At 55.1% G+C, this 26,677-nt stretch overlaps 1 protein-coding gene across 9 annotated transcripts in view; it reads left to right on the top strand.

Annotated features, from left to right (window-relative positions):
- The window catches only part of LOC116939177 (homeobox protein cut-like 1), a 203,509-nt gene that overhangs the window by 39,328 nt on the left and 137,504 nt on the right, over positions 1-26,677 (top strand). For 2 of the 9 annotated variants that reach the window (XM_076062437.1, XM_032947254.2), the window contains exon 1: positions 1,679-1,839. The exons of the other annotated variants lie outside the window; for them this stretch is intronic. In XM_076062437.1, coding sequence (XP_075918552.1) covers positions 1,795-1,839 — 45 coding nt within the window. In that variant the 5' untranslated portion in view covers positions 1,679-1,794. Of the gene's footprint in view, positions 1-1,678; positions 1,840-26,677 lie in introns of those variants that run through there. 9 annotated transcript variants of the gene reach the window in all.

The following is a 26,677-nucleotide window of genomic DNA, read 5'->3' as shown; positions in this document are numbered from 1 at the left end:
TCGTGCTTTTTTTGCGAGGATTTTGGGTTTTTAAACGCGAGACCGTTTTACATGATGACCAGCAGCCACCACCGTCAGCCAGTGTCATATCGATTCTCTTCCCCCCCCCTCCCGCACATCGCCCCCCACACTCCCCCACTCCCCTCCCCCAAACCTGTACAGCCGCCCGCCTGCCCGGACTGATAAGATCGATAGGCAATCAACAAATCTTCCTCTCCGATCAATAACGAGCCACGTGGCAGCCAGGCTTCCCATGGCAACGGGCGAGTTGGCCCGGCTGCTGATACTGGAGATGATGATGCTGCTGTTGTTGTCAATGCTGCGGATGGTGCTGCTGTTGCTGGAACTGATGATGACGATGGGAGCTGACTGAGGAATAGGAGACAGGAGGCATTTCATGTCCAGCAGGATGCGGCAGAGTTTCGCCAGGGGCTGACCCCCGGCGTTGACGGGGATGCGAGTAGGGAGGGCGGCACCGACTCGGCACAAACACGAGAGCGATCGATGTGAGGATGAGGGCGACAACCTCCTCCAAGTCCGCGTGGCAGTCGTGACGCCGACGCAAGATCAGGACTCTGGTGCGGGATTCGCACTCATCGCGGTGTGGGATTAGAACCCTCGGGGTTTTTGGAACCCTCTCTGCGAGGAGCGTCCTTTGGGCTGATGTGGAATGAAGACTGCATTTGCACGTCGGTTGCTGTGCCAAACTCAAATTTGTCCCGTCAAATTCCAAAAACCAATCTTGCATAGAATTCAGAGTAGATGTAATAATTTTAATTGGAATAACAACACGGCGCTTTGTCGAGCCATGGATGTGTCGGTCGTGGCGGTTGTCCGCCCATACTTCACCACTCCCGTGTCTTATTTCGACCAATGTTTTTTCCTGACTCATCAGTTTAGAGCTGGTGTAGCGCAGTCCGTTTTGAAACTCGTGAATCACGGGCCTGCGATGCGTTCGGGCAGACCGCAGCAGCAAGCGGATTGAATCCATTTGTGCGGAGCTCTGAGTGTTTTCTACTTTTATGGATTGGGGGGGGGTTAATTCTTCTGGCTTTTCCAGTTTCCTTCTCACGCGCCGTGAAACGCTCGCTTGTGGCATTCGCCAAGCATCCCAACGTAGCAGCAGCAGCAGCAGGGAGACTCCCTCGTCGCCCTCGCTGGAGCTTCCCAAGTAAACAAAGGGGGGCCATGTTATGAACGTTAAATTATTAATTTCACGGTTTAAATGGCAGCGGACTCCGTCGAAGAATGTCGCCGTCAATAAAACGGCAGCAAAGTAAGAATCGCAAACAAGAATTTTGCAGACACAAAGAGCGAGAGAGGGGGGGGGAGATAGAGAGAGGGGGAAGAATGGCAGATGGGGCAGTGTCGCCCGATTGTCGGTGCGGGCTGCGGCGGGGAGGGAAAGAGGGGAGGATGGGGAGGGGGTCAAAGGCCAAAGTCAACAAAGACGCGGAGGAGACGGGCGCCTTTATTGATCATCGGCTGCAATTAGTTTGTGCGAAGCGGCAGAGACCAAATAAATAAATAAAGTGGGCGGGAGAAATAATTATGTATGGAATTATGGACAGGCTCTAATTTCGGTGCGGCGGAGAGCGGCGGCGGAGGGACGGGACCGGCTCCCGCCCGCCCGCCCGCCCGCCCCCACCCCCCTCGTCGCCCGCCTCTCCCGTCCTCGCCGCGCTGCTGCTGCTGCTGCTGCCGCTGCCTGCGGTGGTGTGGCGGTCGTTGTCGTCGTGATGAGCGTGGGTTTTGTTGGCGGCCGCCGCTGGGCTCTCGTCGCGCTCCGCGGTCATGAAGGGGACTCGCCGGAGCCTGCCCCGTGTCGCGAGCGTGGAGGTGAGTGCCGCTGCCGCCGTCGCCGCTAGCCCCTGGGTCCTCCCCCACCGGCCTTGGGTTTCTCCTTTGCAAAAATGACTCATCCACGGTCGCAGTGGGGCCCTGGCATAATTGGATTTAAAGAAACGGAGCCAATGATTATCGTCGTCGTTATTGTAATATTTACTTTGAACAAGGCGATCGTTCGCCGCTCTCTCTGCTAATACAATGTTGGCTGTGAGGGCTTCCCCACGCTCCGTCAGTCACGGTGTGGCGGAGGGGGCAGTGGGGGGTGGGGGGTGGGGTGGAGGGGAGTGTGACCATATTTGACCACGCCGGCTGGTCGGACGCCTTTGATTTGCAAAGTGGGAGCCCCGGGACCGGCTTTCCGATATCGCTCACCACTGATGCTCGCCACCGGCCGCCAGTCAGGAATGCGACTCGTGCCACCGGAGTTCAACGCACGGCACGCGGAGCCCCACCGCGCCACCGGTTCCCCACTGCCACCGCCGCCTTTTTATGGATTCATTTAGAGAGTTATCGGTCTTCGCGCATTTCAAAGATACCGGAGTCCAATTGACGCGTTGGCAAGTGTTCCCCTTTGTTCAAAGCCAATGTCTCCTGTCGCCGACAATGGGGCCAAGTCGCCCCCAAGGTGGGGTGCGGCGGGGGGTGGGGTGGTGGTGGTGGTGGTGGTGACGCGGTTTCGAACGTTCTATCGAGATGTGAACCTGGCCGAGCAAAATCTTTCTCCCGGAGGTTGCCGACTGTGGCGTCGGCTGTGCGCCGGTGCGCGTTGACTTCACAAGACTCGTCGTGAAGAGCCCCCACCCCCCCAGCTCCCCATAAACCCTTAATCCTCGTGAAAAAAACACATAACTAACTCGTTGCTCGCTTGCTTGACTTCGTGTGCTTTAAGACAGTTGCACTGCAGGTGCAGCGGCGGCGCGCCGGTTACGCGGCTCGCACTTCGAACCCGGCGACGCGAGTTCCGTTCGGGGGTCACGGCTAACGTCGGCGGCGGGGGCGAGGCCTTAAAGCCAGCGGTGGATTTGACACAAGGGACCGTGAACATTTTAAGTCTCCGGGTTCAAAATTGATGCGGCGTTGCTTTCCGTTCACGCGCTTTGCGTTGTGTTCCGCCGGTCTCTTTGTTAAGGCAGGGTCTCTATCCCTAACTCCACTTCTGTACGCAATATCCTCGCCACAGGCGCGCCACGGTGGTGAGATGTTAACTACCTTGCCTGGTATACGGGAGATCGTGGGTTCAATCCCGACGCTGACGCCTGCATATTTGGAGTTTGCGTGTTCTCTCTCCCCCGTGGCCACGTGGATTTTCCTCCAGGTCCTCCGCCTTTTTCCCTCCCCATTTAGAAACAACGTTACGCGTTTAGAGTCATTTGGCTGCTGTAAATTTTCCACGCGATAAGCCACTTGGGTTGAGCTGCCATTTGCGGCAGCCCGGGTCGCTTATGAAAAAGAGCTGTATGGCCAAAGCGGGCCTTAACCTGGTAAAATAAACATTTGTTTCATAAGTTTAACATGCCCACACTTTCCCGTAACCAAAAGCTTGTTGCGCTTTGCAGGTCTCCCCGAGACATTTTTGTCTTCATTCGGGGAAGGAAAAAAAAGTCAAGGAAAGCTTTCATCGGGGCTGGGCTTTGTTTCCTGTTTTTTTTTTAAAACATCGTTTGGAGCCGGCCAGGATGGTGGGTGGGTGGAGGGGGGGGCGCTTGTCATAACGGCACAGGAGTGGATCATAAATGTACGGCGGAGCGGCGATATATATTTTTTAATAGGCCATAAAAAAAAACGGCTTCTCACGTCGGCCGCGTATCCATCACCGGTGTGATTAAACCCTTTCAGACATTACGCCCTACCTTACACGCGCCTTAATTGATCGCGCGAGTCTTAAACACGGGCGAGGGGTTGCATTAATGACCATCGAAGGCGACCTCGGTTTTAACACACACACACAAAAAAACGAACGCTGAAATGACGGAATTGGTGCTCGGCAGATGGAGAGAGCAGATGAAACGTATTTTTGTTGTTGTAGTAAAAAAAAATCCTAACGTTTGTTTTGTAGCGGTTACATTCAAGGCCACTCTCAGGGATTGTATTATTTAGGCTACATTTTTCTGGCTCCAGATAATAAACCGTTTTCGAGCCCACGCTTTGTTTGCTTGATGTTACTCTGTATTCGAGCGTTTCTGCCTTTCAGGGATTGACTGACACCGTGGTGGCTGCGTTGTACAACACGCATGTTGTACAACACGCATGTTGACACTCTTCACCGTGATTTTAGCCGCTTCCTAGCGTTTGCCACGGTTGAAAAAAAAAATAGACGGTGTCTGAAATCTATCTCGTTTCGTCAATTCGATTAAAAAACCAGGATTCCCTAAAAGGCCTGTCCTGTGACCAAATCGCCCCCAAAACACTCCCCCGATCTCGTCAGATCTTGGAAGCCCTAAGATCTACGGTCGGACCTGATTTAGTGATCACCAGGTGCTGTAGGTGTGAGGAGACTGAGAGATGTGGCCATGAGGTGGCAGTGGTGGTGGTGGTTTCCTTCGGCAGTTTCCCACACGAAGCCAAACCTCTCGTGGCGAATGGAAATTTTCGGCGCCGACGTCGCAATAGAAGCAGGGCGAGCGCCCTCCTCGAAACTAAAGTGAGGCCTTCCTGGGATTATAATTGCCGTATTTATTATTAGTGTCATAAACACGACCTCGCCACGGACAGCCATGCACATCTCTCGCCGCGCGCACCTTACTTCTATCGCTTGTTGCCCTCAATTTAATCGCGATCATCACCAGGGCGAATGTGAAACGTACCTATCGGGTGCGCTGCGCCAATTATATTCTTGTGTTGTGTACGCCGCCACTTGTGCACTTGGCCCGGGAGTGTGTCATGCGCCCAGGTGTCTTTTTTTAAATAACAACAAAACCCACGCCAAACTCACTCACCGGGTGCCCTTTAAAAATAATAAAAAATTTCGAAAGTGGTCATCGGCTTGCAACTTCCGAGGGCTGCATATAAATTAAAATGGGCGCCCCTCGATAACAGCGGCGCTCGCCCCCCGACAGAACGTGCATCCTGAAATAGCGGGCACTCACGTCTGTGTGTGCCGTAGTGTAGCGGGGTTAGCGCTGCGCTACGCTACGAACCCGGCGACCCGAGTTCATCGAAATATGATGACAGATAATCGTCACCGGCCGACACCGGTGACGATTATCTCAACCGGTCCTGGGCCTCACCTAGGTTGACTCGGCCTCAAATGAGTACCTGGTGCGGTGTGTAAACATCGCCACTAGGGAGACAAAGGCGGTCGGGCGTGGTGATGGCCACCCACCCCCTAGAGTACCGTTCCGGCCTTCAAAGGTGCTCGCGAACAGCACTTGCCCCTACAGTCTGTCGAGGCTGCACGGGGGGGGGTCTTTGTATTTTTGCCCTCCCCGTGTGAAAGGCACTGCACTGTGCTTTGCCCTCTCTCTCTCTATGTGCCCCGGTCGCCACACCACTGCCCACCCCGGGAACATTTTTTTACATTTCCCAGCAGCAGAAATAGCGTGGCGTGTCGTGGCGTGGCGCGTGGTGTCGTGTCGTGTGGTGTCGTGCGGCTCCTTTTGTTTTGCGTCAGAGATAACAATGAAGGGGTCTGGTGGGGATGGGGGGGCCTTGGGGGGGGTGATAGAGGGTTTTTTTTAGGGTGGGGGGCTGCTATGTACCAGGATGATAACGATGGCGATGGCGACAAGAGGATTACATTTTTGACCACGGATATGATGAGAAAGATGATGACAAAAAGTGATGAGTGGTGATGATGATGATGATAAGAATACAGCCGTGATAGTCATTGACAGAGATGTTCAACGCCTCCTCCCTACGCCGTGTCGGTCATGAGGTGACGTGGTGGTGAGTGACGAGGTGGTGAGTGACGGGGTGGTGAGTGATGAGGTGGTGAGTGACGAGGTGGTGGGTGACGGGGTGGTGAGTGACAAGGTGGTGAGTGACGGGGTGGTGAGTGACGGGGTGGTGAGTGACGGGGCGGTGAGTGACGAGGTGGTGAGTGACGAGGTGGTGAGTGACGAGGTGGTGAGTGACGAGGTGGTGAGTGACGGGGTGGTGAGTGACGGGGCGGTGAGTGACGGGGCGGTGAGTGACGAGGTGGTGAGTGACGAGGTGGTGAGTGACGAGGTGGTGAGTGACGAGGTGGTGAGTGACGGGGTGGTGAGTGACGGGGCGGTGAGTGACGGGGCGGTGAGTGACGAGGTGGTGAGTGACGAGGTGGTGAGTGACGGGGTGGTGAGTGACGGGGTGGTGAGTGACGGGGTGGTGAGTGACGGGGTGGTGAGTGACGAGGTGGTGAGTGACGAGGTGGTGAGTGACGGGGTGGTGAGTGACGGGGTGGTGAGTGACGAGGTGGTGAGTGACGGGGTGGTGAGTGACGGGGTGGTGAGTGGTGAGTGACGTGGTGGTGAGTGACGTGGTGGTGAGTGACGGGGTGGTGAGTGACGGGGTGGTGAGTGACGGGGTGGTGAGTGACGGGGTGGTGAGTGGCGAGGTGGTGAGTGACGGGGTGGTGAGTGGTGAGTGACGGGGTGGTGAGTGGTGAGTGACGGGGTGGTGAGTGACGGGGTGGTGAGTGACGGGGTGGTGAGTGACGGGGTGGTGAGTGACGGGGTGGTGAGTGGCGAGGTGGTGATTGACGAGGTGGTGAGTGACGAGGTGGTGAGTGACGGGGTGGTGAGTGACAGGGTGGTGAGTGACGGGGTGGTGAGTGACGGGGTGGTGAGTGACGAGGTGGTGAGTGACGAGGTGGTGAGTGGCGAGGTGGTGAGTGACGAGGTGGTGAGTGACGAGGTGGTGAGTGACGGGGTGGTGTGTGACGGGGTGGTGAGTGACGGGGTGGTGAGTGACGAGGTGGTGAGTGACGAGGTGGTGAGTGACGGGGTGGTGAGTGGTGAGTGACGGGGTGGTGAGTGACGAGGTGGTGAGTGACGAGGTGGTGAGTGACGGGGTGGTGAGTGGTGAGTGACGGGGTGGTGAGTGACGGGGTGGTGAGTGACGAGGTGGTGAGTGACGGGGTGGTGAGTGGTGAGTGAAGGGGTGGTGAGTGACGAGGTGGTGAGTGACGGTGGTGAGTGACGAGGTGGTGAGTGACGAGGTGGTGAGTGGCGAGGTGGTGAGTGACGAGGTGGTGAGTGACGAGGTGGTGAGTGACTGCCCATAACCGGTTCACCGCCGATGTTCGCCGTTGCCGGGATTCGAACTCAGCCCGCCGGGTTCATTCCACAGTCGTGCAGTGCGCCAACCGCTGCACCACCACTCCTCCAGCGACGATGATTTGTCCGATCCTTTGTTTTGTGACCGCTTTGAAAAGGACATTTAAAAAATGCTGACAAGGTGAACTATAATTACACTAATTACGTAATACTGTATTTGTCGTTATAGGCACTCCAGATAATAATTAAATTAAATATTTACAAATATATGTTGATATATTGATGCGTGGAGATGGGTGGTGGTGTCGAATGAAGCCAGACCGTTGTGTGGAGTGTCTATTTTATTATTATTATTGTTACACGCTTGCATCTAACTCACTCTGTTGTATCCTCAAATCTTGTAACTCAATTTTAACCCATTTACCAATGTGGTATCGACTGAAAACTTGGTATACTTATGTCATACTGATGACAATACTATTTTCTATCATAAAAAAAATTTAAACAATCTTTTTTTTATATATATGTTATGTTTCGGCTTGGGTCTAAGTGTCCACGCTCAACTCACGTTGGCTGTAAATCACCACGGCCCCGTACGTTGTTGGCAAAGCTTCGGGGCCACTTACTGGAGTCGTGGAGTTCTTACATTACTAGTACGGTACATTTCATTAAAGCGTGTTTTAAAAAGTTTTGTTTTAAATATTACTTATTTAGTTGGGAGCCGCTCTCCATCTCTTAACTCATTGACTGCTGCTGCTGCTGCTGCGCTACCGAACCCCAGTGACAGCAAATATCCGAATCGGTCCTGGGCCTCCTCCCCTACCTTAGCACCTGGTGTGGCGTGTACAGTAAACATCGACCACTGGGGAGACAAAGACGGCCGGGGCGTGGTGCTGGCCAGCCACCGCCTCGTATCGTGCCGGCCTTTGTAGGTGCACTACTCGCTAACGACACTTGCCCCAACGATCTGTTAAGGCTACACGGGGGGATCTTTGTATTGTGATGGAGCGAGCGGTCGTATCAAGCACGCGTGCCGGGCAGGGAGAGGGCAAAGCGCCGTCGTGCACAGCTGAGTGGCGATGCAGTGGTGGAGGCGTCTCTACCCACACGCCTCCTCTCCCTGCCTCCTCTCCCTGCCTCTCTCCCTGCCTCTCTCCCTGCCTCCTCTCCCTGCCTCTTCTCCCTGCCTCTCTCCCTGCCTCCTCTCCCTGCCTCTTCTCCCTGCCTCCTCTCCCTGCCTCTCTTCCTGCCTCCTCTCCCTGCCTCTCTCCCAGCCTCTTCTCCCTGCCTCTTCTCCCTGCCTCTTCTCCCTGCCTCCTCTCCCTGCCTCTCTCCCTGCCTCTTCCTTTCGCTCATCTGCCTCTCCCTGCTCTCCTTTTGTCCCACCCCCCGTCTCCTCCATCCCCAACTTCCCCCTCTCCTCCCTCCCCTTCTGTCTCTCCCCTTCTCTCTCTCACACTCACCTCTCTCTCCCTCCCCACTCTCCCCACTCTCTCTCTCCTGTCTGTCCCCTCCCACCTCTCTCTCCCTCCCCACTCTCCCCCCCACTCTCTCCACTCTCCCCACTCTCCACTCTCCCCACTCCCTCCCCACTCTCTCTCCTGTCTGTCCCCTCCCCACTCTCCCTCCCCCCACTCTCCCTCCCCACTCTCTCTCCTGTCTGTCCCCTCCCCACTCCCCCCCCACTCTCCCCCCCCCACTCTCCCCCCCCACTCTCTCCTCTCCCCACTCTCCCTCCCCCCACTCTCCCTCTCCACTCTCCCCACTCTATCTCTCCTGTCTGTCCCCTCCCCACTCTCCCCACTCCCCCCCACTCTCTCTCCTGTCTGTCCCCTCCCCACTCCCTCCCCACTCTCCCCACTCCCTCCCCACTCTCTCTCGTGTCTGTCCCCTCCCCACTCTCCCCACTCCCTCCCCACTCTCTCTTTCCTGTCTGTCCCCTCCCCACTCCCCCCACTCCCTCCCCACTCTCCCCACTCTCCCTCCCCACTCTCTCTCTCCTGTCTGTCCCCTCCCCACTCCCCCCCACTCTCTCCTGTCTGTCCTCTCCCCACTCCCTCCCCACTCTCCCCACTCTCCCTCCCCACTCTCTCTCTCCTGTCTGTCCCCTCCCCACTCCCCCCCACTCTCTCCTGTCTGTCCCCTCCCCACTCTCCCCACTCCCTCCCCACTCTCCCCACTCTCCCTCCCCACTCTCTCTCTCCTGTCTGTCCCCTCCCCGCTCTCCCCACTCCCTCCCCACTCTCCCCACTCTCCCTCCCCACTCTCTCTCTCCTGTCTGTCCCCTCCCCACTCCCTCCCCACTCTTCTCAGCTCCACTTCCAAGCTGCTTCCCACGATCCCTGGAGGCTCGCGATTGGCTGAGTCGGGGGGGGGGTCAGGTGACATGACGAGGGCCAATCCCGCCGAGTGTTTGTGTTGTGGTGGTGGTGTGTGATAGGTGTGTGTTGTGCATGTGTTGTGTGTGTGAGGGTGTGATTATGTATGATCTGTCTTTGATTATGGCTTGTGCGGGTTAGTGTCAGTGTATATACATGTCTTTGGGTCTCACCTAGGTCGACTCAGCCTTAAAATGAGTACTAGCGGCGGTGTGTAAAACATTAGCACTGGGGAGACAAAGGCTGCCGGGTGTGGTATAGTACTAGCTACAGCAGCCCCCCACATAGGTTCGCCGTGCCGGTTTTCATAGGCGCTCACTAACGGCACTTGGCCCAACAGTCTGTTAAGGCTACACGGGGCTTCTTTGTCTTTGGTGTATGTAATGTGTGTGCTTATTTGGGATAGGGTGTGTATGACTGTTAGTGATGGGTGTGTGTGTGACTGTTAGTGATAGGTGTGTGTGTGACTGTTAGTGATGTGTGTGTGTGTGACTGTTAGTGATGTGTGTGTGTGACTGTTAGTGATGTGTGTGTGACTGTTAGTGATGGGTGTGTGTGTGACTGGCAGTGATGTGTATGTGACTGGTGGTGATGTGTGTGTGACTGGTGGTGATGGGTGTGTGACTGTTAGTGATGGTTGTGTGTGATGTGACTGTTAGTGATGTGTGTGTGTGACTGCTGGTGTGTGTGTGACTGGCAGTGATGTGTATGTGACTGGTGGTGATGGGTGTGTGACTGGTGGTGATGGGTGTGTGTGACTGTTAGTGATGGGTGTGTGTGTGACTGTTGGTGATGTGTATGTGACTGGTGGTGATGGGTGTGTGACTGGTGGTGATGGGTGTGTGTGTGTGTGACTTTTGGTGATGTGGACAAAGTCCCATCGGTGAGCTCCTCCGGCAGGCAAGGTTGCGTTGGCTGGGCCATGTAGCCCGCATGCTCAGCCACCGCATGCCGAAACAGCTTTTGTTCGGCCGGATCGAGGGGGCTAAACGGGCGCGGCACGGGCTAGAGAAGAGATGGAGTGATGTGGTACAGGAGGATGTGGAGCTGAGTGGACTTGCCGATGACTGGTACCAGCGGTGTCAAGATCGGCCTCTGTGGAGGAGGCTCGTGAAGGCCGCTACTGAGCAGTTGGAGGCAGTCGCCCTCCAACAACAACGGAGGGCGGAGGAGCGACGCTCACAACAACGAGCGGAGCGCCGGGTGGCTAAAGCACAGCAAGTTGGCACAGTAGGGGGCACAGGTGGTGCATCAGCCGGTCATCTCAGTCATCTCAGTCAGTCGACCTGTGGCACCTGGGTCTGCCCCGTGACCTCCTGCCAGCGGGCGTTCGACACTTCACGTGACCTCAAGGTGCACATAGCCTGGCACAAGCGTCGTGGTGACGTCACCGCCACTTAGTGGCGAATGGCGGTTGTTATTGGTGATGTGTGTGTGTGTGACTGCTGGTGATGTGTGTGCTGTGTGCGCCTTACATTTAACGTGAATACTTGCGTCTGCAGCGTGTGTTCTGTTGAGTGGTGAGTGTTGCGCTTATACGCATGCGTGCAGAGTATTTTATTATGTATGTGTGGTTATTATTAACGCCGGTATAATATAGAAGTATATTGGCAGCACAGTGCTGTGTATTGGCAGTTCCACGGTTAGAAATCTCAACATGGGACACGGGATCTGATCATGGCAGCGTTTAGCATAAACATCATCCATGCCTTTGCATGCATGGCTGCGTGCATGCCTGCATGCATTTATAATAACTGCAGTTGTTATTTAACTACACGGCCTACTGCATGCGTTTTGAGATGGGGTTTTTTTTAGGTGATGTTGATAATGGTGCTGCTGCTGGGAGTGATGGTTGGGTGATGATGATAGCGGTGGCGTAGCGGTCAGCGCTACGCTGCACCATGGACCCGGCGACCCGAGTTCGATTCCCGCTCACGGCCAGCACCGCTGACGATGATCTGAACCGGTCCTGGGCCTGCCCCTCAAATGAGTACCTGGTGCGATGTGTGAAGATCGCCGCTCGGGTAGAAACAAAGAGGGCCGGGGCGTGGTGCCGGCCACCCACCGCCCTCGTGTGCCGTACCGCCCTTCACAGGTGCTCGATGACAGCACGTGCCCTAACAGTCTGTTAAAGGCTACACGGGGGATCTTTGCCTTTGTTGGTGATAATGGTGTTGCTGTTGGTGATGTGGTGATGGAGGCGATGATGGCGATGGCAATGACGGGTCACCACATTGATGCTGCAGGTGATGGTCGCGGTGGTGATAGCGAAGCTGGTGGAAGTGGTGTTGGCAGCGGTGATTCATATTTCACCGTGGCGGCGGCGGCGGTGATGATGATGGGCACCGCAGTGATTCTCAGGGTGATGGCAGAATCGGTGACAATGGCCCTTGCTGGTAGAAGAAGCAGCAGCAGACACGGGTGGATTTACGGACGAGAGATCCCACGGTCACGCCATGTGGTGGGTGACACCAGGGGGAGGTTGAGGTCGGGTCGGCGTTGGGATGTGGTTGGAGGAGGGGGGGGCGGGGTGACGAGAGACGGGGGGGGGGGGGGTTCGTCACGGGGTGATGGGGGTGACGATGCCAGGGCCCTGGGAGCCCCGATCGGTGCTCTCGGATCGGCCAATTAGTGGCGAGACGAGCAGCGGGGGGGCCCGGCCCATCGCCTCCCCCCCCCCCCCCCCGCTCCTCCTCTACCGCAACCCCCCCGGCAAAAAAAACCCCGGGCGCCACATGGGAGGCGCAGGGGCCGCGGGTAGTAATTCATTACCGCGTCAGGACACCCCGGGACACAATGGGGCCAAGAAGCAGCGCCTCTCGGCTGTTTTAACGCGACAAAATGGCTCGTGCCGTGATTGTTGAAAACGAATGAAAAAAATTATAAATGTAAACAACAAAAAATTACATTTGCCAACAACAAACGTCGTTTCGTGTCGCGTAAATGTTTTAATTTGTTTTGTTGTTGTTGTTGCTGTTGCGTTCCACCACAACCCCGATCGCAAAGCGGTGGGTGGGTGGGGGGGCAGCGGTCGCGCAACATCCACAAATTTGAAGCGAGCGAAATTTGTTGACGCGAAAGGACAAATTGGAGGTGGTCGGCGAAGGCGTCGTTATTTATTTCCGCGTTCATTATTTATTTCGTTTTCCCGAGCCGCCGTTATTATTATTCCTCTCGGTTTTTTCCCCCCTCTCTCGCTCTCGCCGTGCCCCGTGCTCCGCATTCACTTTTTAATGATGGATCTGAAGAGCGCCGGGTTTATCCGTCAAGCGAGCTGCTCCCTTGGCGCTCTCTCCTCCCTCTCCTCCTCCTATTCCTTCTCCTCTCTCTCTCCTTTCCCCTCTTTCTTACTACCCCTCTCTCTCTTCTTTACAATCTCTCTCTCTCTAGATCTCTCCCTGTCTCCCTCTCAATTCATTCATTGGTCCCGTGTTACCTCCTCCATCCCCTTACGCCCCCCCCGTCACTCACTTAACCACCTCCTTGACTGCTTTCGCTCCCTGCCTTCCCCTCCGTTGCACGCTGCCCCTCCCCTCCCTCCCTCCCTTCCCTCCCTCCCTCCCTCCCTCCCCTCCCCTCCCCCCTCCCTCCCCTCCCCTCCTCCCTCCCCTCCCTCCCTCCCTCCCTCCCCTCCCCTCCCTCCCTCCCTCCCTCCCTCCCTCCCCTCCCTCCCTCCCTCCCTCCCTCCCCTCCCCTCCCTCCCCTCCCTCCCTCCCTCCCTCCCCCCTCCCTCCCTCCCTCCCTCCCTCCCTCCCCTCCCTCCCTCCCTCCCTCCCCTCCCTCCCTCCCTCCCCTCCCCTCCCTCCCTCCCTCCCTCCCTCCCTCCCTCCCTCCCTCCCCTCCCTCCCCTCCCTCCCCTCCCTCCCTCCCCTCCCCTCCCTCCCTCCCTCCCTCCCTCCCCTCCCTCCCTCCCTCCCTCCCCTCCCTCGCTCTCATCTCTCCACCCTCCCTCCCCTCCCTCGCTCTCATGTCTCCACCCTCCCTCCCTACCCGGCACCACCACACCGCGAGTTCATCTGTAACGTCTGCCGGCACACATTGTCTTACCGCGACGTGGGGGGATGCGATGGAGGGGCGCTCGCGTGGGGAGAGGTGGGGAGGAGGCGAGGCCCACACCGAGTAGGGGTGGTGGGGGGTGGTGGTGGGGGGGTATCTCCCACCTGGACGGCATCATGTGGCCCTCTCAAGGGGATAAGTGCGTCTGGTGGGCCACACCGACGAGTCGGTGGGTGGGTGGGTTTGTGAGTAGGTGTGTACGTGAGTTAGTGGGTGGGTTGGTGAGTAGGTGTGTACGTGAGTTAGTGGGTGGGTTTGTGAGTAGGTGCGTACGTGAGTTAGTGGGTGGGTTTGTGAGTAGGTGTGTACGTGAGTTAGTGGGTGGGTTTGTGAGTAGGTGCGTACCTGAGTTAGTGGGTGGGTTTGTGAGTAGGTGTGTACCTGAGTTAGTGGGTGGGTTTGTGAGTAGGTGTGTACGTGAGTTAGTGGGTGGGTTTGTGAGTAGGTGCGTACCTGAGTTAGTGGGTGGGTTTGTGAGTAGGTGCGTACGTGAGTTAGTGGGTGGGTTGGTGAGTAGGTGCGTACGTGAGTTGGTGGGTGGGTTGGTGAGTAGGTGCATACGTGAGTTGGTGGGTGGGTTGGTGAGTAGGTGCGTACGTGAGTTAGTGGGTGGGTTGGTGCGTAGGTGCGTACGTGAGTTAGTGGGTGGGTTGGTGAGTAGGTGCGTACGTGAGTTGGTGGGTGGGTTGGTGAGTAGGTGCGTATGTGAGTTAGTGGGTTGGTGAGTAGGTGCGTACGTGAGTTAGTGGGTGGGTTGGTGAGTAGGTGCGTACGTGAGTTAGTGGGTGGGTTGGTGAGTATGTGTGTACGTGAGTTAGTGGGTGGGTTGGTGAGTAGGTGCGTACGTGAATTAGTGGGTGGGTTGGTGAGTAGGTGCGTACGTGAGTTAGTGGGTGGGTTGGTGAGTAGGTGCGTACGTGAGTTAGTGGGTGGGTTGGTGAGTAGGTGCGTACGTGAGTTAGTGGGTGGGTTGGTGAGTAGGTGCGTACGTGAGTTAGTAGGTGGGTTGGTGAGTAGGTGTGTACGTGAGTTAGTGGGTGGGTTGATGAGTGTGTACGTGAGTTAGTGGGTGGGCTGGTGAGTAGGTGCGTACGTGAGTTGGTGGGTTGGTGAGTACGTAGATGTGTGGGTGATCTGGTGAGTAGGTAGGTGTGTGAGTGGCGGTGTTGAGTAGGTGGGTGAGTTGGTTAGGTCAATGTATGGGTGGGCTTGGTGAATAGGTGGGTGTTTGTGTGGGTGGATGTGTGGTTTCGTGAGTAGGTGGGTGAGAAAGCGGGTGGGTGAGTAGGTATGTGAGTGGGTGTTTATATGGATCAGTAGGCGGGTGGATTGGTGAGTCGGTGAGAACGTGAGAGTCCGCGTGTGGGTTTGGTGAGTAGGTGTGTGTGTGGGTGGGCGGGGTAGATTGGGCCGAGTAGGTGGGTGAGTTGGTGAGGATTTTGGGCGAGTAGGTGGGTGAGTTGGTGAGCAGGACCCGGAGTTGAGCGTCCTTCGCTGCCACGTGTCGCCCGTGGCTGTCTTCGCCGGCGGGCGGCCATGAACCGGACGCTTTTGCGTTTCTTGGCGTGAGCGTCGATGCTTCGTGCGCGTAGAGATGTAAATAAATAAATGGCCGTGGTAATGACGGCACCCGGGACCCATTTGGGAAGCAGAGGACCTGGCTGGGGTTGGCGGGGATGGTAATGGGGGGGGGGAGGCGGGGGAAGAATGGGGTCACATGGGAGTGGATTCAGGGAAGGGGATTTTTCACTGTGGTGAGGTTCCGATGGGGGGTGGGGGGGCGGGGTGAGAGAGAGAGTGTTGCGTGTGGTGAAGAAAATAAAAAGCGAGCACGGTGAGTGTACACAGAGGGTGGTGAGCGTTACGAGGGTAAATCGCTGAGGGTACGGACAGAGATGAATCGGGGCGACTGCCCCGGGCCCCGCGCTTTGGGGGGGCCCAGTCCTTCAACGTCACGGTTTCGGGGGGGCCCCACACGGTGAGATTTGCCCCGGGCCCCGCATCCACACCCCCCCCCCCCACTACCTCCCCCCCACCCATGGACGGCCCTGGTTACACAGAAGTGGTCGGTGCGGTGAGGGTTTATCGGTGGTCTGGTGAGCATGGTGGCGGCGCATCGAGGGTGGGGTAAATGGCATGGGGGGTGGTGAGGGGGGAGCGGCAATGATTGTAGTGAGGGTACCATCCACTCCGGTCAGCGTGGGCGGTGAGGGTATAGCCCAAGGGGTAGGAGAGAGGATGTTCGGTGACTGCGCACACGTATTCAATCGACGCGCAGGTACATCTCGCTACAGTGTTACTACTCAACCCATCGCACCGTGATAATCGTCGGGCACAATTACAAAAAACCACACACGCAAGACGGCGCGCTCGAGCGTCCAATGGAGCCAATTTCTCCGTGAGCCGCCTCCTGCGAGCCGTGCGGAGAGAGAAGAACCGTCGCTCGAGGGGGCCGGCGGCGTTATCATTAAAAAAAGAGACGCGTCGGTGTCGCCCGCGCTGCTGCTGCTGCCGCCGCCACGGATTCACGAGACACCCAAGACGCACCGCCGATGACACCCGGGGGGGGCCCCCCGTTGGCCTTTGTCACCGGGTGCCCCGAGTGGGGGGTGGAGGGGGGGAAAGCGCGGGCGGGTTCGGGAAGGAGTGGGGGGAGGGGCGACGTGTGGAAGAGAAGTTCACGGAGGCCAAGCGTGGCATTCCAGGAGAATTCGTTGTCCGCCGCTCAAGATTCTCCGTCGCTCACAATTCTCCATCGCTCAAAATTTGGCACGTCCCCGAATTCTCTTCGCCTCTCGAAACCAAAACAAAAAAAAACACGTGGAGCCGACGATTTGCAAAAAAACACCGTGTGTGGTTTTGTTTGTTTGTTGACGTAAAAAAAAGAACCAGTTTTGAGTAAAATGCGTTGGTGCAGTGGGTGCCGGAGCACAGCAAGAGGGAGACGGTTGGATTTGAAATAATATATTTTATTTCTGTTGCCTTTATTCGGACATGCTCGGCGTTGCGTCTTATTGGCTGCAGTCCTCCACTTAACGCCATCATCGCAACCATCCTCCAGCGCGCATCATCTCCCCGCCACCCCCACCACCCCCACCACGCCTCCTCCTGCCCCACGTAACCCTGAGCCAGCCGCCCCCTCCGCCCCTCGTGCCGTCTGGCCTGGAAGAGGCCTGCGACCGGGTCAACCCGAGGGCATTCACGGGGGGTGGGGGTGGCGGTCGGGTCGGCTCTGTTACGGCAATTCACGCTCGACTGTCGTGGTGAAGTATGGTCAGACGACTCCACGACCCCCGCACCGCACGGGGAGGCCCTCATCCAGTAGTGGAATGACAAAAAGGGGGGGGGGGGGTGCATGTATTTTTTTGGTGGACGAATGAACGCCCCTTTTGCAGAAACGTCTTAACTCCCCAAGATGTACACGCACCTGTACGCATCTGGCTCATAGCCTCTACAGACTGCTGGGGCATGAGCTGTTAATGAGCCTTCATTCAGCAATGGATCGACAAAGGCAATAAAACTCGCCCACACAGGGTAGGGGCACCCCGGAGGTAATGACAGTCGCCCTATCAGGATGGCGATGGTGGCGTCGGTGATTGTGATGTTGATGGGCGTGGTAGCGTTCTTGGTTCATGGGCTCAGATGGCCTGCAGGTCATCTATTTTGCGGGTCGCGTTGATCTTGTTAAGTTTTTCCGAACCTGCTGCTGCGCCGCCAGGTAGCCAGGAGAGGGCAGCGCTGCCGCTGTGTTCATGAACCCATCTGTGCGGCGAACCTTTGACAATGGGCGACCGGGAATCTCGGCATTCATGGTGGCAGCACGTTCGGGGCATGCTGGCCGATTATTTCTTGAGTGTTTTCTCCTCGTGTATTGAGTGGTTTTCTGGCTTCTTCCAAATTAAAAAAAAATGTTAACTAGGTCCAAAACCCTCCTTAAAAAAGTGTCTTTTGAGACTCAGTGAGGCTGCAATAGATACGTAAATTACATCGTTGTTTTCAATCGTTCCTCACTATAATTATTACGCTTGTTTACCCAGGAAAGCTCTCGCCGGGTCTCAAGACTTTTTTTTTATCCAGGAGGGTCTCACCAAGTTTGTTTCACTCCCCTTGCAAATCACGGGGCGATGAATGTTGCTGCCGCAGTGGCTGTGCCCTAATTGAGTCCTTCGCAGGGAATTTTTTGTTTGTTTCCAGCGTTGGGATGTTTGACCGACACCGATTGGGTACATTCAGTCGTGTTCCGTCTACCTGATGAGCGATGGCACGGTAATGTTTTCGTCTGAACAACATCGCGACCGGCTACGACTGTCTGGCCGTGATCACGATGGTGTCGATGGAACTTTTAGGGATTGATGCGAAGGTCACTGCGACGACTACGGCGACGATGATGACGACGACGACGATGACGACGACGATGACGACGACGAAGAACGCTTTGACTGCGACCCGCGTGCCCAACGCGACAGCGTCCGGTGTCCACGGACCATCTCGTCAAGGAAAATCGTGGAGGAAAAGTTAGAATTATGTGTACATGATACGCGGCAATAATCATTAAAGCTTTTTCATTAACGCTTTTTCATAATCATTAACGCTGAATTATTTTCCGATCTCTCTCCCCGCCCGCCCACCTGCCCGCCCGCCCGCCTGCCCGCCCGCCTCTGAAACTTTTTTTCGCATGATTACGCCGATTACCGTTATTATTCTTTCTTCTCTAAAAGTTTTTTTTCTTTCAAATCTTAATCCCGACGGAGTTCCAGCACCACCGGATGCACGCGATGAGTTTGATCCCAGGTCCCGTGCGCTGAGGGCAAGCCCCCTCCCCCGCCCCCCCCCGCCCCCTCCCCCGCCCCCCCCCGCCCCCCGACTAATTAGCGCACTCGCCCTTTCCACCAAGTCGCCTCCCATTCTTCGTAATCCGCGCATTAATAAATCTCTTCCAGTCCCCCGGTCACATCAAACGGCGTTGCACACATAAAAAGAAACGAATGAAAGGGAAATAAGAGGACGAAGAAGAAGAACGCGGGGGTGGGGGGTGGGGGAGTGAAAAGGTGATGGAGGGGGGGGGTTCTAAAACTTCACCCAACGTTGCTGTGCCATCCCCTCAAGGCAACCACCACCACCAGCAAAGACAAAGATGCCCCCCCCCCCGTGTAGCCTTAACAGACTGTTGGGGAAAGTGATGTGAGCGAGTAGCACCTTCGAGGGCCGGCACGGCACACGAGGGGGTGGGTGGCCAGCACCACGCCCGGCCGTCTTTGTCTCCCCAGCGGGAATGGTAGCGCAGCCACTGCTCCCCACGAGCAGTAGCACCACCACCAGGAAGAGCAGTAGCACCACCAGCACCACCACCACCAGGAAGAGCAGTAGCACCACCACCACCAGGTACAGCAGTAGCACCACCACCACCACCAGGAAGAGCAGTAGCACCACCACCACCACCAGGTACAGCAGTAGCACCAGCACCACCACCAGGAAGAGCAGTAGCACCACCACCACCACCACCAGGTACAGCAGTAGCACCAGCACCACCACCACCAGGAAGAGCAGTAGCACCAGCACCACCAGGTACAGCAGTAGCACCAGCACCACCACCAGGAAGAGCAGTAGCACCACCACCACCACCACCAGGTACAGCAGTAGCACCAGCACCACCACCAGGAAGAGCAGTAGCACCACCACCACCACCACCAGGTACAGCAGTAGCACCAGCACCACCACCACCAGGAAGAGCAGTAGCACCACCACCACCACCACCAGGTACAGCAGTAGCACCACCACCACCAGGTACAGCAGTAGCACCACCACCACCAGGTACAGCAGTAGCACCAGCACCACCACCACCAGGAAGAGCAGTAGCACCACCACCACCAGGTACAGCAGTAGCACCAGCACCACCACCACCAGGAAGAGCAGTAGCACCACCACCACCAGGTACAGCAGTAGCACCAGCACCACCAGGTACAGCAGTAGCACCAGCACCACCACCACCAGGAAGAGCAGTAGCACCAGCACCACCACCAGGTACAGCAGTAGCACCAGCACCACCACCAGCAAGAAGAGCAGTAGCACCAGCACCACCACCAGGTACAGCAGTAGCACCAGCACCACCACCACCAGGAAGAGCAGTAGCACCAGCACCACCAGGTACAGCAGTAGCACCAGCACCACCACCACCAGGAAGAGCAGTAGCACCAGCACCACCACCAGGTACAGCAGTAGCACCAGCACCACCACCACCAGGAAGAGCAGTAGCACCAGCACCACCACCAGGTACAGCAGTAGCACCAGCACCACCACCACCAGGAAGAGCAGTAGCACCAGCACCACCACCAGGAAGAGCAGTAGCACCAGCACCACCACCACCAGGAAGAGCAGTAGCACCAGCACCACCACCACCAGGAAGAGCAGTAGCACCAGCACCACCACCAGGAAGAGCAGTAGCACCAGCACCACCACCACTACCATGAACAGCAGTAGCAACAGCACCACCACCACTACCAGCAAGAGCAGTAGCATCACCACCACCGTGAACAGTGCCACCGCCACCACTACCGTTACTACCACCGTCACTGCCACCAGCGTCACTAGGCACCAGTTCAACTCCCACCAACCACCACCTCACCCCTGTCTCAACCCATTCAGCCCCCACACCCCCCGTCCAGTCGGGCCTCCCTCCCTCTGAACCCTTCAAATCCCAACGTTCAACCCACTAATCTCTCCTGCCTTGGCAGGAGAGAAAAAACAAACCCAAGAGCCTAAAATTGGCTCAGCTCGGTCATGAGAAGGTTTGCGTTAATGTCTGGAAATTGGTGCCTGCGGCAACCGAAAAATACTTAAACATGCAGCGAGACTCCGACGCACGCCCGCTCTGCTGCCACGTGCGCGCAGTTGCCCGTCAATGCGCGTGCGGCACGTCTGTGAATCGGTGCCATGCGTGTTGTGTTGTGGTGCGTGGTGTGCCCAGTGCAGTGTGTATTAAACATCGCCGCTGGGGAGACATAAAGTGCGGCCGGGCGTGGTGCTGGCCACCCACCTCCCACCTCCTCGTGGGCATTTGCCTGAAATAATAGGTGTTCGCTAGCAACACTTGCCCAACAGAGTTTTAAGGCTATACAGGGGATCTTTGCCTTTGTGTGTGTGTGTGAAATTGTGTGTGAATGAGTGAGTTATTGTGTGAATGAGTACATTTGTAATTGTGCGTGTGTGTGAATCAGCGTGTGTGAATGTGTTTGTGTGAATGGCTGGATGAATGAGGGTCTGAGCGAGTGAATGACGGGCGTGGTGCCGGTCTTCATAGGTTCTCGCGAACAGCACTTGCCCTATAAGCATGTCGAGGCTGTATGGGGGATCTTTGTATGCTTCTGTGGATTGACTGTGTGTGAGTGAGCGTAAGTGTGCGAGCATGTGTGTGTGTGTGCTTCCGTGCGTGTCCGTACGAGCACGCGTGTGCGAGTGTCTGTACCGGCATGTGTGGTTGTTAGTGCATGAGCTTGTGTGTGTGTGTCTTTACGAGCACGTGTGTGCGTGAGCGAGTGAGTGTGTGAGCGAGTGTGTATGTGAGCGAGCGAGTGTGTATGTGAGCGAGCGAGTGAGTGTGTGCGTGAGTGAGCGTATGTGTAAGTGCGTGTGTGCGTGAGCGAGTGTGTATTTTTCGCAGTATGAGATTTCGCCTGGGCGTGGTGCTGTACAGGAAGTTGGCACCACCCGATAATTTAGCGTAATAGGCGGCGTAATTGATTTAGCAAACATGGGGACGGACTAATGATCATTACAAATGATGTCAGCCATCCGCTTCAGGAAGGGAAATCAACGTGAATGGCTGATATTGCTGTAATTAGTCTGGCGTCTGCGTGCCTAACTTCTCTGCATCCCCCTCTCTCTCTTACCGCCTGCCCCAAAAAAGAGAAATATAAAAAAAGAAACCAATAGAGAAAGAAAAATCGACGTCTTTGAGCGAAAGTAAATGTTTGTTATTTTTGGCGTTTGCCTGGCGAGGTTCTCGTGAGTGGAGTAGCAGCAGCGGCAGTGCGATTTTTTTTATTTTTTTCCCTTGTGGGTGAAATTTTTTTTTAGTTAAAACTCATTCACAGACGGTGTATACTTCTTAAAAATAATACAAATAATTGTTTAAAAAAACCCAGATTATCGCAATCTGCTTCGGATGCGACGGAAAATAGGAGCGAGATGAAGGCTGCTTGCGATCGGCGGCGGCACAGGGGTTAGCGGCACACCGCTAACTAAGCACCAAGCGACCCGAGTAGGATTTCACTGACCGACGCGGGTGAAGTATGGTCAAACAGCCCCCCGTTAGGGGGGGGAGATATCCCTCGTTCGGCAGTGGATGGACCAAAGGGCTGTAAGGGATTATAATTACCGCGCATGTCTCCACCCGTACGTGTGCGCACAACGACGATGTTCCCATTTCACTTTGAACTCTATGACCGTCGAAACACAACATTGTCAATCCACCGCTGGATGAATGTTTTTGCGTTTAATTTGCTGTCCCCCCCCTCCCCACCTCCGATTAGCACGGTCGGCCACGCACACACGTGATGTTCTACCTGGGAACTGGCACGGGTGGTGTGCGGGTTGGGTGGTGCGGTGCTGGGCTGCTGTGGTTCGGGATGAGCGGTGTGGATGGGTGCTGCCCATTCCTCACCCGACGGGAGAAATCCGTCGCCAGCGCAGCTCCGTTCATGCGTTGCCCGTCCGGAGCGTGTCAACCACCAACTTGCAGCCAGGCGGGCTTCACGCCAGTCCGTAACCGGTGCCCCGTGTTCGTTCAGAGCCGTGGGGGGGGGGGGGGGGGGCAGCGGGTAGGGGTGAGGGGGAGTGGAGGGGGTGGCGTGCAGGGGGAGCGCACGAGTCCTCGCAATGAGCAGGAAAAACAACGTCACGTGAGTGAGTTCCAACATTTCCTCGAATGAGTCCCAGCGTCTCTTGGTTGGCCTCAGCGGTATGAAGCTTAGAAACCTCCGACTGCCCTCGCTGGTAGTGTGGTGACCACATCGATAGTGTGGTGACCACATTGATCGGACGATATTTCGTCTCTGTAGTTTTACCGTTATAAGGGGGCGTTTTAGGCTTTTATCCGTATTATGCGCGCGTTTTTTAGTAGCTTTAAGGCCATGGGATCATTGTTTGGGGGGGGGGGGGGGGGGCGGGAAGCCTGCGTCGTAGTTGGTAAGTTAAGTGTGAAGGTGCAAGCCCTCGGTTATTTTGACACGTTTGTTTTACTTTCAACTTACATTCGTTGCAATTTGGGTTAAATGCCCTTGTAAAAAAAAAAAACTCCATAAATGTTGTGATTAATAGGGGACGGTTCACGGAAATTAGAAATAATGTCGCAGCAAAGCGTTTTGCGCGTTATGCCTAAACCGCGGCGGAGCCGCTACGCGGTGGCCTAAAATCTTGTTTAAAACTATTACGCGGGGATTAAAACTACGTGTCCTGTTAGTTTTAATGAACGATTTAAGAGGCAATTTTGCTTAAAGTTCATTGCCGGGATAATTATTTTAAAGGGGGGGGGTGTAAATCGCCCGTTATGGGCGGGGGTGTGTGGTGGGTGTCTTTTTGGGATTGGCGTTGCGATTTCACAAAAAAAAATCACAGACAATTTCCTCCACCGACGAGGTTAATTCTGAAATGAAGGGACGCTGCGGTAATGATGGTTTAACTCGACGGGAGAGGGGGGGGGGGGATGGCGTGGGGGGTGGGGGAACAAGTGAAGTGTGGCCCTTAGAACGGTGGCGGCGAGTGGCGGGGCTGGTTGTAGGGGGGGGGGTTGGCGTGCCCCCCCAAACTGGATTTCTGCTTAGGGGGTTCCCAATGGGTAGAGAAGAAGACCTTGGGAGTTTAGTTTTTTTGCGAATGTGATTTTTATTGTCTTCCCTTTACCCTCTGCTTTACACGCAGTGTATTGGGGGGGGGGGCTGCTTTTGTTGTTGTGTTTTATTTTTTGTGTGTGTGTTTTTTGAGAGCTGTTAATTAGCGCCAAATTACACGCCATAAAAGTTTTTACGAGCGGCTTAGCGGAATGACCCAGATTTAAACGATCTTCTCGGTGCTGGTATTTAGGGAGATGGAGATCGTTTGCAGGAAGAGTTGTTAATGAAACGATTACTCGGCATCCCGGAGAATGACACGCGCTCGTGATTGTTGAGTCTGCGTGCAATTCGGCGCATAATGCACAAAAAATTAGCGCCATCTGGTCTGGGTGGTGACATTGGTTGCTGGTGGTGGCAATGTTGGTGGTGGCAATGTTGGTGGTGGCAATGTTGGTGGTGGCAATGTTGGTGGTGGCAATGTTGGTGGTGGCAATGTTGGTGGTGGCAATGTTGGTGGTGGCAATGTTGGTGGTGGCAATGTTGGTGGTGGCAATGTTGGTGGTGGCAATGTTGGTGGTGGCAATGTTGGTGGTGGCAATGTTGGTGGTGGCAATGTTGGTGGTGGCAATGTTGGTGGTGGCAATGTTGGTGGTGGCAATGTTGGTGGTGGCAGTAGCCAGTGGTGCTGGAGGTGTGGGCAATGGCGGAGCCAAGATTTTCAGGTGGGGGGGGGGCAACCCCTCCAGAAATGAAAAAAAGATAGAGGAGTTGTTAGTAAGTCAGGACTTGTCCCTTGCTTTTTATTCGACGCGTGTGCGGCGATGGCGCAGCCATCGATCGAGGGTCGAATTCGAACCGCGTTGTGTGATCGGCATCGCGCTCGCTGAAGGTGAATGCCTTCAGGGAAGTCGTCTACTGTATACGCAACTGCGCACAATCCTGTGAGTCACTTATAACCGCTTTGCCGTTACTTATTGCCAATTATGGACTCAGACTATTGTCCTATCATCTCGTAGAGTCCCCCACCCCCACTGGCTCCGACAATGCTTCAAGTGAGATGAACACCAATGCTGACCCTGCGCCCCCCCCATCCTTAAGAGATGGCAGTACACCGACGGATTCTTGAATCTATCTGTGTGGAGCTTTCAATCGGTTCATCACTACATACATTGCACGCGTCATAGCAATGAAGGCATCTCGTCGCGCTTTACATAGTCTCTCATTTACACGAGTGCCCAACACTGAGAGTGTATCAAATGCAAGACAACTGTGGGGGTCTTTTTGTTTGTTTGGTGATTTTTATCTACGGGCACTCCGCCTTGCTCCCACGTTAACCCAATCGCTCGTGACCAACATTGGACCCGTGTCCAATTGACCCGACTGACCGTGTGTCCTGTTGGGCATAATAGATTGAAAATCTGTTGGTTTCTTTATTTAGATTGAAAACTCATTTCTCCGGAAGCACTTTTTGCGTTTCGATTGTTGTCCTTTCCCCGCACCTCCGATTAGCACGGTGTGGCTACGTACAGCGAAAGAAGCTGAACTTGCATACATACGTACATAAATAGGCGCTCGCTGACAGATTGTTGTCCTGGTTAAAACGAGGGAAAAGACAGGATCGTCCTGAAACCAAAACAAATACAGTGTGCTTCAAAAAAATGTTAACACTTCCGAGAATTTGCAACAATACCGCAAGATATGTGCTGCTGCCTTCCGGGCTCTGGAGACCACCTGGAGAAGATTCAGGCCACGTGTTGACAACGATGGCGAAAAAGCGAAGACTCTTTGACTTTTTGAAGCTATTAACATTACATTTGTTATCACGTTACAGTGTAGTATTATCCGTTCTTTTTGGCCATTAAAAACGACAGTCCCATTTAAGTGTTAACATTTTTTGAAGCACCCTGTACATTTGGGGACTCGGTGAGACTTTCGAGGGTCCATCGAAGAGACTCCCATCTACGTTTGTAGGCCCTCTTGTCACTCCACTGCTGGATGAGGACCCTCCGCCATACGACGGTGGGGCTAATTTGACCACGCCGGTCACTGCAGTCTGTCGAAGGCCGCCGTCGAAGGCCGCCGTCGAAGGCCGCCGTAGCCCTGCGGCAGCGTGGCGGTCACTCATCCAAGCGACCTGCAAGGCCCGACCGCCGCTTTTCGGCTTCTGCGATCGGACGAGATCGGGCGCATTCTGATCGTTGAAATGGTTTGGCAACAGCACACATTGTCTTCTATGCTTTTAAGATACGAGCCAAAAAGGCCCCTCGGATGCTCTGGTTCCGGTCTTTTAGTCGTCACCAAGGGCCAGGACCAAAACCCGCGGAGAAAGTGGCCGGCCTTCAGCATGCGTGGTGCTCGCCTGTGGAACAGGCCTGCCAGGGGATCTGAGGGCTTCGCAACCATTCAACAATTTTAAGTTAAATATAAAAACTTACGTTTTTAAACTTGCTTTTACTTAAGATTATTTTATAGTGTTATATCTATTTTTTTATATGCCTCCGATAGCAATTTATTATAATGCAATTTTGTTTTGTATGGAAATTGCTTTTATTGTTCTTGCGATTTAGTCTTTTAACAATGTTTTATTTTATCTGTACAGCACTATGAATTGCATCTTTTGCACGAAATAGTGCTATAGAAGGAAAGACTTGATTGATTGATTGATTTGGGCCGAGGGCTGTAAGCGGGGCGTCTTCTTTTGAGATGGAATTCCGACCACGCGGAGCCGTCCGCCGGGAAACGTCGGCGTGAGGAATTGATCACAAGGTGAGCTGCTGAGGGGGGAGAAGTGGCGCGGAGTTGCCCCGGATAGTGTGTGGGTAACGCGCGGATTATTTGGAAGCGCTGCCCTCCCCATCTTCGCGATGTCGTCGATTTTTCTCTCGGTTTGGCTCGGAGCGAAAATTTAGCTCGGCGCAGTTTCATATTTCTATATATTTAAAAAAAATAAAACTGAACACAAATGTTTTTTAGAACTTTTTTTTTTACTCACCTTTCCCCTATTCCACGCCTTCCCGACTAATTTCATTTTTCAAGCGGTTTTTAATTACTCCACTGGCTCACAGAGCGGCGGTGTGGGCCGGCCGCTTTACGTGAAACAGGGGCGCACTTTGACGGCGTTTCTGTGGAACGTGCTCGCGCTCTCAATGGCCTGGCTCATTCGCGACAGCGGCAAACGCGCGGTCACTTACGGAGCGTGGGGGGGGGGGCGGGGTTGGGGTGGGGGGGGCGAGGGAAGGGTGGGGGAAACCTTCAAATTGCACGGGAGTGGCCGGGATGTTGTCGCACATAATCGAAAATCGCTCCACCGCAGAAAAATAGTATTCGCCGTTATCACGACAAAAACGTTTTCACCGATTAAACAAAAAAAAAA

This window comes from Petromyzon marinus, chromosome 5, assembly GCF_048934315.1.
Source record: "Petromyzon marinus isolate PM22_M1 ecotype Great Lakes invasive population chromosome 5, UKy_Petmar_22M1.pri1.0, whole genome shotgun sequence".
In the NCBI taxonomy this organism is placed as follows: Eukaryota; Metazoa; Chordata; class Hyperoartia; order Petromyzontiformes; family Petromyzontidae; genus Petromyzon; species Petromyzon marinus.
Note: the sequence above shows the minus strand (reverse complement) of the source record. Positions and strands in the feature narration are given on the sequence as shown.